At 50.5% G+C, this 10,863-nt stretch overlaps 1 protein-coding gene across 3 annotated transcripts in view; it reads left to right on the forward strand.

The window, feature by feature from the left end:
- The window catches only part of SLCO2B1 (solute carrier organic anion transporter family member 2B1), a 39,713-nt gene extending 30,147 nt beyond the window's left edge, over positions 1-9,566 (forward strand). For all 3 annotated transcript variants that reach the window (XM_017821907.1, XM_017821905.1, XM_017821906.1), the window contains 6 exons: positions 1,089-1,281; positions 2,179-2,338; positions 5,437-5,600; positions 7,203-7,267; positions 8,083-8,203; positions 8,998-9,566. In XM_017821907.1, the coding sequence (XP_017677396.1) occupies positions 1,089-1,281; positions 2,179-2,338; positions 5,437-5,600; positions 7,203-7,267; positions 8,083-8,203; positions 8,998-9,172 (878 nt within the window). In that variant the 3' untranslated portion in view covers positions 9,173-9,566. The remainder of the gene's footprint in view (positions 1-1,088; positions 1,282-2,178; positions 2,339-5,436; positions 5,601-7,202; positions 7,268-8,082; positions 8,204-8,997) is intronic.
- Positions 9,567-10,863: the final 1,297 nt, after the last annotated feature.

The following is a 10,863-nucleotide window of genomic DNA, read 5'->3' on the forward strand; positions in this document are numbered from 1 at the left end:
CATCAGATGTGAATTCTGCGTGTTCTGTATCAGGGATTACTTCACATCCATCGTTGGGTCAACAATCTGAGGTGTGCAACAAATAAATCAGAAGAAAGTGAGCAGAGCAGGCTGGCAAAGCCCACCACCCTGGGCTTAACACAGGCAGGAAGGTTCAGTGCTGAAGCAGTTGTGTCCTGCCCAGCTGAGCTGTTCCCAGCCTTGATTTACCCTCTCTATTTCACGGATGAACTTCCCTACCCTTTGTTCCCACCACCAAATCTTGCTTTGCTGCCTTCTGATAGATCAAAAAGCTTCCTGTAGTTGAAAATTCCTTCCTTGCAGGGTATTTATGGGCTGAAAGCAGCCTCCCCATTGGTTCTTTGCTGAATTAAAAGAGTTTGCACTTCTGGAGCTGAACTTTGGGCTCCCATTGTAAAAATGGGGTTTGCAGAACACCAAGACTGTGGTGGAAACCTTCACAGTTTTACAAGGGTGACAATCCTGCACTGTGTGAAAATTAAACATTTTAGGTTTACTTGGTGTTTCCTCCTGTCTACACTGAAAAGTCACAGTTCCTGGGTGAAGCACAGCTTCCCACTGCTCCCTACATCTCCCATCCGTGGGTACATAAGGCAGCCAGTTTGCTGTGGGATCCTGCTGGGTTTGAAAAGCAGCTTTTTTGTAGCATTATTTCACCAGTCCCTGCAAAAACCTTGGTCCCTTCTGGATCACCTGTGCTGAAAAATAGAACTTCAACAGCAAATCTTCTGGGCCTTTGCTGTGTGAAGGGACTGAGATGGCTCAGAGGATGGAAAACAACATATGATGATAGGACAAGGGGGAATGGCTTTAGATCGGATATTAGGAAGGAATTGTTGGCTGTGAGGGTGGTGAGGCCCTGGCACAGGTTGCCCAGAGGAGCTGTGGCTGCCCCATCCCTGGAAGTGTTCAAGGTGTCCAGGTTGGATGGGGCTTGGAGCAACCTTCCAAAGCTAGTGGAAGGTGTCCCTGCCCACGGCAGGGGTTTGGAACAAGGTGATCTTTCAGATCCCTCCCAACCCAAACTGTTCTGTGACTCTGTGATTCCTTGACCTGCCTTTCCCCAGGTGCTGTGAACATCCCGGGGGCAATGGTGGGGATCGTGGTGGGCGGTGCCATCCTGAAGCGGTTCCAGATGTCCTTGAGGCAGTGCAGTGCCATGTGTGTCCTGGGCATGCTCCTGTGCCTGCTGGTGGCCTTCCCCCTCCTCTTCCTCGGTTGCCCCACGCAGAAGGTCGCGGGCATCACCTACAGCGACAGGTACCAGGCATGGGCATGGGCAGGTCACTCCCAGGGCTGTGGGCACACCCCAATCCAGGTGCATTCCTCAGGGGGGAGGTGTGAGTTAAGCAGAATGCCCAGAAATAGGTTTATTCCCTCAGGAGAAATATTTAATGGTGATAAAATAAGGCTAGAAATTACTGTGGATAAACACTGAATCCACTGCATCCTCAAGTTTAGGGCAGAAAATATATTTTTAGTTTATCCCATGCATGGGGTCATTTGAGCTTTATCTCCTTAGAATTAAAACCTTTTTAACATAAAGATATTTAGGAACAGAGTTGTAAGAGTCCAATTGGTGGGATTTCCTACTGAAGAACAAGTGTAGCGTGGAACCCGAAGTAAACACATTTTTGGCACAAACAGCACAGGATTAAAATTCCATCTTGGAAAGCAGAGCAAGTTACGCACCCGTGAATAATTTGGGTAGGGGCCAGCCCTGGGATCACACCTTCAAAGCTGTGGCTGCTTCCTTGTGCAGCTGCAACGAGAAGCAGGAGCTTCTCGTCTTCCCTCAAGGCTTGATCCAAGTTTCTGTGAATCCACATGTTCAGTGTCTTGTGGTTTTGGTGGAACCTGGTCCTGGCCCTCAGTGGGGAGCTCAGAACGTTGCAAGTACCCCAAACCCCCACATTTGGGACCAAATATGAGGAAAGTGGGTGACTGCCTTGACCATTTGTGGTCAGGATGCTTTGCCCAGGCAGAGCAAAGCCTTGGGGGGTTACAGTGGAATTTCCCCCCTCACGTATGGGGAAGGTTTGGTTGAGCAATCAAGGGGTTTTTTACTAATCTCAATGTACACGTGGCATGTTTTCTATGCAAGATGCATATTAGTGATGCTCAGTACTTTGCATTAATATTTTCTCCCTGCTGCAGCTCTGAATTTGGGCACCACGAGTTGGAGTGTAACCTGCAGTGCAACTGCCCCGAGAAGGCCTATAACCCCATCTGTGGCTCCAACTCCATCGAGTACACCTCGCCTTGTTCTGCTGGCTGCAGGGCTGTGAACATCCAGGAGGACACCAACATAGTCCTGGTGAGTCATTCCCACTGTGCCTGTGGGATGGCTGAGGAGGGATGACCAAGGCACTGGCAATTAGTGGTGTTTGTTAGTGTTGGACAAGCTCTGTGTGATCCGTGTGGAATGTGCAGGGAAGGTTGGGCAAAACAGCAAGGAGAAACCTCTGAGGCATCCAATATTTTAGGTGTCCTTCCACACTCACCTGACCCCCAAGGGAAGGTTTTGCTTCCCAAACCCTGGCTTCCTTCCTTGAGTGGACTTTTTCCATGGAAGATCCAAAGACCTTCTGCTTTCCCCTCATCCTCAATTGGTCACCAGGAAGGTCACCTTCCTGAACTGTGTCTCCTGTGGTGGGACAGGAGGATGTGCAGGATGGGAAGGCCAAGCAGAGCACTTTGCATGACCCCAAGTCTGTGGATGCCCCTTATACTGCTGTGATTTGCCCCATCCTTGAATAGCCACCTCCCAAAACCAGGATCCCAATTTAGGCACCACATACCTGAAGTTCCCTGGAACTGGATGGAATTCATGTGCTTCCTCTTTTTTCTGGGGTTATGAAGGGAAAATATCCATACAGGAGGTGCCCACTGTCACATACCTCGGTGTCTTGCACCAGGTGTCACCCAAACTGCTCTCCCAAGAGGATTTGCCTCAGGGAGCAGCTCTGAGTGCTTTGAATACCTGGAAAATCATTAGCAATCCATATAGGATGAGTAGTTTCCTGCTGTGTTCTTGGCACAGGATATACTGGCAGCATGGGACTGTCTGGGCAGTTAGCAGCATTTTGTTAATTAACAGCTCTTCATTTTAATAACAATTATGTTTTCTGCCAGAGCTTAGTCCCAGATGTGCTTTTCTGCATCCCCGGGCCTGCCTTTTGTGCAGCAGATCCTTTTCAGCTGCTTTTTTCTTGCTCAAAGATGCCTCCAGCCCTTTGACATCCTGTTCTCCTCAGTGTGTCCCCATCCATTAATCCTATAATTATGTGTAGCCACAGCCTACAGCAAAAGCAGGGCTCCTCTGATGGTGCCACGCCAACACTACTTGGCAAAGCCACCATCAGCTCTTCCTTTCAGGTATTACCTGTTGAATGAAAGGAAAAAAGACATTATTGCGTTTATGGCATTCTTCCAGCACCTGTTTTGTTGGAAATTTTACACTTTTCTTACCATTTACAGCCTCTCTGCCAGGGCAGGGACCCGTGGCACTCATTGTCTGCTGCTTTCCGTGTCCTAGGGTTTCCAGAAACCCTCCCAGTGTGCAGAAAAACCTACAGTTGTGTGCTTGGCTTTGCTGCAGCCCTTCCAGAGGAGCCTTGCTTTGACTCCTTTTAAAGTTCTTGGATGCTGAAAGCCATTTGCTGTTTGCATCAGCTGATATCCCCAAATTCCATGGGCAGCAGCAGGAACCTCCAAATTTTATTCGGGAGTAGGACCTTGCAGTGACAACCTGTAAGTGCTTTGCTGTTTGGTTGGGTGCAGTGTGACCTGTTGAAGTGAGGTGGCCACAAGGACTTCCCTGGGAAGCTCTCCCTGCTGGAATCTCCATTGCCACAGGGCTCTCCTGGGTTTCTGTGCCCCCTCAGCTCTCCCTGTCTGCAGTCATGGGTGGGATCAGCTGCCAGCCAGGTCAGATCTGAGCTGGTCAGCATACATCCAAGAATTTAGAGTCCAACAAGGTCCCAGCTGGGACTTGCTTTCTCTCAAGAAAACAATTTCTAAATGGTGCTTTGGTGATGTTTGACCCTGAAAAACCCTGGGCTGGCTGTGTGCCAGAAGCCACAGCCCTGGTTTCAAGGCTGCTCTTGGGTTGTTCTCCTCTCCCCAGGTGGTTTTTCCCAGCCCTAGTGTTGCATCAGCCTTGTGGCACTGCTGCCCAGACAGTGCATCTCCCAGGGACAGACCCCCCAGAGGCTTTGTGGTTTGTGCCCTCTGCTCTGAGGGTTTTGCAGCTGGGGTCATGCTCCCTGCTATACAATCCTCTGGGGTTTGGAATGAAAGGGGCAGAGCCTTCATCCCCAGCCCTCTGTCTGCACTTGGCTTTGTGCGAGTCCCCTCAGTGTGGTGACCCTGATTCTCTGTAGAAGGTGGTGGTGACACAGATGGAGTGAGTGTTTATTTATCTGATTGCTTTTTTGTTTGCTGCTTGGGCCCAAATTCGCCCCAGCTCTCACTTATCTGTGAGGGGTCCTCTGCAGACCCACCTCTCCCTCCATGGCTGCAGAAGGAGCCCAAAGGATGAGTTTGGTTTAGTCCTTTTCAGGTAGCTGAAGAAGATGAATCCCCATGTTCATTTCAAATATTGAATCCTCTTTGCTAGAGGTGGGAGGAGGGATTGTGTCCCTTTTCATCCTAACTCTCCCCCCATGCTCTCAGCCGGGAGCAGTTCCCTGTGGTCACAAAGCCACTCTGCAGGCCGTGCTGTAGGAACAGGGTTTTGGAGGACCCTGAACTGCTCCTGCCTCTGGGATCAGCCTTCTACAAACTGCCACCCCTTTGTAAAACTGTGCAACCAAAAGATCATGCTGATTTTATTTAAAAGTCACTTCTGAAAATGAAAAGAAAAAAAAAAAAGGAGAGAACTGGAACTAAAAAATGGAGAAAAGGAAAAAAATCCTCATCCATCACCTCGAGGCATCTTCCCTTTGCTAAGGCTCTGCCAGTTATTTATGACCCTCTCTCAAAGGTGAGGTTTTATATTTTCCCCTTGTAAGTGTTTTCTGATTTAAGACTCCTCTGAGCCTGGGCTCTGGCTTTGGCTGCACCTCTGCCCTGCACACAGTCCCTGCATGAGGGGTCTCCCTGCAGGACACAACTTGGGTACAGGTGACAGAGCTCAGGCAACCTGTGCCAGGGCCTCACCACCCTCACAGCAAAGAATTCCTTCCCAATTTCCCATGTAACCCTGCTCCCTGGCAGTGGGAAGCCATTCCCCCTTGTCCTGTCTTTCAATCCCTTGTCCAGCTCTCCTGGAGCCCCTTTGGGCACTGGAAGAGAGGTGTCCCTGAGTGCTAATTACCACTAATTAGTTACAGACACCCTCAGTACGGCAGCTGGCAGCTTTGCCTTCTACCTTCAGATGAGCAGCCTCTGGCTTTTCTGTCCCCTTTCCAGAACTACACCAACTGCAGCTGCATCTCCAGAAACGGGAGTTTTGCCACTCCCGGGACCTGCGGCACTGGCTGCTCCCACCTCTTCCTGCCTTTTGTGGTCCTGTCCTGCCTGGCCGGGATCCTCGCCAGCACATCCCACACCCCGTCCTTCATGCTCATCCTCAGGTGAGCAGCTGGGTCAGTCACTGCCTGGGTGCAGCCGCAAAGGCCTCCAGAGGCGATGGTTGGGGGTCCTTGGGTTGAGGAGGAAGGTTTTCTCCAGCTGAGGGTTAAACCAGCCCCGTGTTACACCTTGTGCCCAGTTCCTCCCGGTGCTTTGACATGGATTCTGCATGTGTTGGTGCCTCTGCTCCTGCCATCTGGCACTGCATGTGGATGTCCACCTTCCAGGCTGGGAATGGGAGCAGGCTGGGCTTTGCTGGCAAGCCCTGGTATGGTTGGGCAGGACAGAAACATTGGAAGTATCTCCAAGCTGAGACTTGCTTTTGAAGACCCTGCACTGACAGAGTCCCTGCTGCTGTGACACCACAAAGGCTCTTCCAAGGTCTCCTTGGCCATTGCTGCTGAATCCTGCAGAATTAAGCAGCAAGTGGAGACTTCAGGCTGCTGGAGGCTTTGCCATGGAGCTGTGTGGCCAGGTGCTCCTGGAAGGCACTATGGTGGGTGTCACACCCGAGCAGCACCTGGTGGGTGTCACACCACAGCATCTCCACCCACCCACGGGGCCATGAGGGTCACAGGAACCCCACATGGCCCTCAGCAGCCCCATTCCTGGTCTCAGCACAGCCTTCAGAGGCAGCAGCCATCCTATTCCTGCTCCCCACCTATGGCTGGTACCTCAGCAAGGAGATGCACCATTAACTCAGAATTGATTTAGTTCAGCAGTATTTTGGCTCATTTTAATGCAGCTCTGTATTGAGTTAAGAAGTTTAATTACCTTCCTTTGCTTGGATACAGCCTCCCTTCCCAGGGCAGAGGCAATTAGGACTCCAGCTTCCCACCCTCTTGGAAAGGTGCCTATGGGGAAGCAGCAACAGCCTAAACATGAGACCCAGACTAGTGGAGCTGGACCCCAGGGGGAGCTGACCTGGGAATGTGCTGGAAGAGAGGGGAAAACCATGGAGGAATCCTTGTATTAGTCTATAAATGATGCTTCCAAGCACATTTTTGTGGTTGAAACATTCCAAACAGTTGCTTTTTAGAAAAAAGCTGTGGTTAAAAATCTGTTTTTACTTTGACTGCCGGAGCCGTGAGTGCTCCAGGCAGTCCCAGAAGAAAGGGGAGCTGAGTTCCCTGAGGGTGATGACCTGGATGTCCTCTGCCACCCAATCCTCTCCCATGTGTGACCAGCAGGAACCACAGCCTGGAATATTGATTCCAGAAAACTAGAGTACCACCAAAATAGACACTGGGGCTTCCCACCCCAAAACCAGCCACTTCCTCAGCATGTAAATCCCTTGTTCAGTTACAAAAAGCATCCCTTGTGTTGCTTGTGTTTTACTCCTGGGGATTCTTTAAATGAAAAGCAAAAATACTTTACCTGAGCTCCTCCCTGTCTTTTAGGGAGGATTTTCAGGCCAAGGAAAAGCTGTGGTCAGTGTGTGGCCCTAATGAATGAAACCTCATCATCTTTGCTGACCTAAATGGGAACTCCCTGGGGTCCTTGGTGGCTGGGATGAAGGACAACTTTTTGGGTGAGGTGCTGTGCCAGGGAGGTCCACCCTTGTGGGATTGGCCAGAGGGCAAATTTTCCTTTTTGTTTTTCAGGAGCATCCAGCCTGAAGACAAATCCTTTGCTGTTGGGATACAGTTCATGCTGCTGAGAGTTTTAGGTAAATTAAAATGTGTTAAAAACCCATCCTGGAGAATAATGGCAGCTCTTGGAGGTCTGTAGGGATTTCATCCCTGATGCAGCAGGAGTGCTGTGTATTCAGACTAATCAAAGCCTGTCCTAAGCCAGAGAAAGATGCTGCATTGCAGGGTCTGGGGGGCTGCACATGGGGAGGGGACAAGGCACTTCCATGGGGGTAAGTTACATAATTTAATAAAATAAAAGGAGGCTGGAAATAGCTTTAGATTCAGGAGGTTGGCCCTTAGTTGTGGGTAGGTATTGCTGTGTTTGCCTCCAGCACATCAGGGTGGCTCCAAACCTTGTCCTGTAATCCCACTAATTATTTTTCTGATGGTGAAAATCCATGTTCACCTGGAGGCTCCCAGAACATGCCACAGCAGTGGTGGAAAGGGGCATAAATGCTCAGGGCATGAAGGAGGTGAGCACTGGGAGGTGAGCACAGGGAGGTGGTGGAGTCACAGCCTCTGGGAGTGCTCAAGAGGTGCCTGGATATGGTTTAGGGGTGATTATGGTGGTGCTGTGTTGACAGTTGGACTTGAAGATCTTGAAGGTCTCATCCAGCCTTGATGATTCTGCGATTCCTGGGATGAGCAATGAGAAAGAACTTCCATCTCAATGGGGAGCAAACACACAGCCAGGCCTTGGCGTGTTGTGCAAGACCAGTGGCTTCATGGGCCACAGCAAAGGCCATCCCAAGCCACTTCCCAGCCCTTTAGCACACGGGGAAGTCACCAGGCTTGGGTGTGTGCCAGCAGAGCAGCTCCCTTGGCATAACCAAGCCCTCTCTGCTTCCAGCGTGGATGCCGGGGCCCATCCTGTACGGCAGTGCCATCGACACCACCTGCATCCTGTGGGAGAAGAGGTGTGACAGGAAGGCAGCCTGCAGATACTATGACAACACCCTCTTCAGGCAAAGGTAGGGCTGACCCAGCAGCAGGAGGGCTGAGGGGGCAGAGGGAAACCCAGGGGGAACGTGGCACCCACCTCTGACACGGGATAAATTGCTGGTGAACAAACGGGGGCACTCGCAACCCCCTGGGCCAGGATAACCCCCAGCAGTGGCCAGGAATGGTTTGGAAAACCACTGGCACAGGCCCAAACCCCACCAGAGACTGTGCAAACTTGCTGCTGTAACCCACAGAGGTCCAGTTCCAGGAGAACCCCTGCAATCCTTCACTGGAACAACCTCCCTGGGGACACAGTAGAGTCCTCCTCACTGGAGGCTTTCAAGATGAGAGTGGACAAAGCTCTAGACAATCTCCCCCAGGCTCCCTTTCCCCTGGAAGGTTGGACCACATGGGTTTTTGAGGTCCCTCCCAACCTGAGCTGTGATGCTGTGGTGACTCCTTTTACATGGATAGACAGAAGCAGCCTGTCCTGGTGTCTTCTCCATGGGGGAAATGCAGCAGTGGGGATCAGCCCAGCCCCAAACCTGCCTGTGAGGGGCTGCAGGGGGCCTGGGGACATTGAGTATTGGTGCCCTGGGGTTCATCTTCCAATAAAACACCCCAACTTGACACACAGAAGACACCAAATGCAACCTGTGCACGATGAGGAGGCTGGGAAGGAGCTCTAGGTGATGATATTCCATCCCCATGGCAGGTTCATCATTGAATGACTCTCTGATCAGTAGCTGTGTCAAGTCCTTTCCACCCTCAAGCCCAGGGCAGTGCCCTGGCCACTCTGATTTGTTGTGTTCCCACACCACAGGTACCTGGGTCTCCAGTTTTTCTTTGAGGTGGGAGCCTTCCTGTGCTTCATGGCCGTGTATGTGATCCTCAGGAAGCAGGAGAGGGAAGCCAGCAAGGCAACAGAGACAAAGGCAGACCCAGAGAAGGAGAAGCTGGCAGGAAAGTCCACAAAGACCCCGGAATCCAAAGTGTGACACCAAGAAGGTGACTCGTGATCTGTGTCTGGGGAGGTGAAGCCACCCACCCGTGAACTGTGAAGGGTGGATGGTGATGGACCATGGGGCTGCTTCCTGATCTTCTGGGTGGGAATAACTCCTCCTGCACTGCCCTGGGAGTCCATCCATACGTTGTTCTGCCTCTTCCACCTCGCTGGTGCAGCTTGTTCCTTCACACGGATTATTCCACTCACCGTAACCTTTGGATGCTGCAGCCTTCAGGATTTATGTCCTCCAAAGCATTTGTTCCTGCTGACAGTCTTGGTGATGCCAGCACTGAACATTAACCACACAGCTGAAGAGTTTTGTGTGTGTGAGGGGTTTTTTTTAGCAATAAATCATTTTTAAGAAATGGTTTTGTACTGAACCCATAGATCTCTGTGAGTGATGGTCTGTCCTTGCCCCCAGAATGTCAGCTGTGCTTATTGCCTTTCCTCTCCGGGTGTTAGATGCTCTCTCTTCTTGAAGGTTTCATCCAGCTCCACCTGACATTGCTGGGATTTTTGTCACTGGCTGTGGACCTTTCCAAGGACCAACCTACACATCTGCTGAAGCTTTGGTGGTGAGGGGCAGGGATGAGGATCCTGGGGAGGAGGGGACATCAAAAGGAACTGGAGAAACTCCAGTACCTGCAGGCTTGGGGCACTTTGTCAGCAGGGCCATATTTTGCAATAACAATAATAATAATAATAATAATAACAACAACAACAACAACTATTATTTTTGAGTTATCAGTACTTATTTTCTGATTCTCAGTGCTTATCACAGGAGGTTACTAAAACACCTGAGTGTTTAGGCTCCTTCCTAGTTTGCAGCTTGACAAAGACAGGACTTTTCCCAGAGATGCAGTATCAGAGAGGGAGGTTGAAGCCATCCCTGTCCAGACTGGGCAGAGCTCTGAGCTGAGCATAAGGCCCATCAGCCTTGTGCTCCTTGAAGGGGTTTCTGTCTGTGATTATGGGGTAGAAGTTGAGTCTGGGGTTATTTTGGTGCAACTGCCTCTGTTTTCTGCATTTATCCCATCCTGGGGCTCCTTTCCTCTCAAGCCCAGGTTGTGTTGCTGCTCTCCTACCACCAGTTTGCAACCACAGACCACGGGGGGAACTTGTCATTTTTGGCTCCAGAATGGAATTTAGTAGAGAAGACAAAACTTCTAAGTTCAACCCAAATATGCAGAAGAGAAACACACAGTGGAGAAAATTGATTAACTCCTTCCACCCTGCCAGATAGTCCTCTAGTGAGGACTGGGTTGTGCAGAGAAGAGCTATGAGGGAGGATGGGAAAGCCTGTAAGTAACTGATTTAGATAGTTCTAAATATCTACCAGGCTCTTAGCCCAGCCATTTTGAGAGACCCAACTACCACAGTGCAGACTGAGAGATTAATTTGAATTTTTTAGGGTCTTGGGGTTTTTTTCCCCTATTTTTACACAGTGCTTCATGTTCGTGGAGATGGTTGAGAGAGTCTACAGCCCTGTTCACAGATATCAGCTCAGAACTGACTTCTGGCTTCAAAGAAGGTTCTAGAAGGCAGACAGTTGTCTGAGTGGATGTGGGTGGACCCACTCAAAGAAGGACAAGTAGCATATGCTGGCCATGACACCCCAGATCTGGGGGAGTTTTGCAGTGTTTTCGATTTTCAAGGCAGCATCTGTTGCTGAACCAGACAGGA

The sequence above is a fragment of the Lepidothrix coronata genome, unplaced genomic scaffold (genome assembly GCF_001604755.1).
Source record: "Lepidothrix coronata isolate B3197 unplaced genomic scaffold, Lepidothrix_coronata-1.0 Scaffold93, whole genome shotgun sequence".
In the NCBI taxonomy this organism is placed as follows: domain Eukaryota; kingdom Metazoa; phylum Chordata; class Aves; order Passeriformes; family Pipridae; genus Lepidothrix; species Lepidothrix coronata.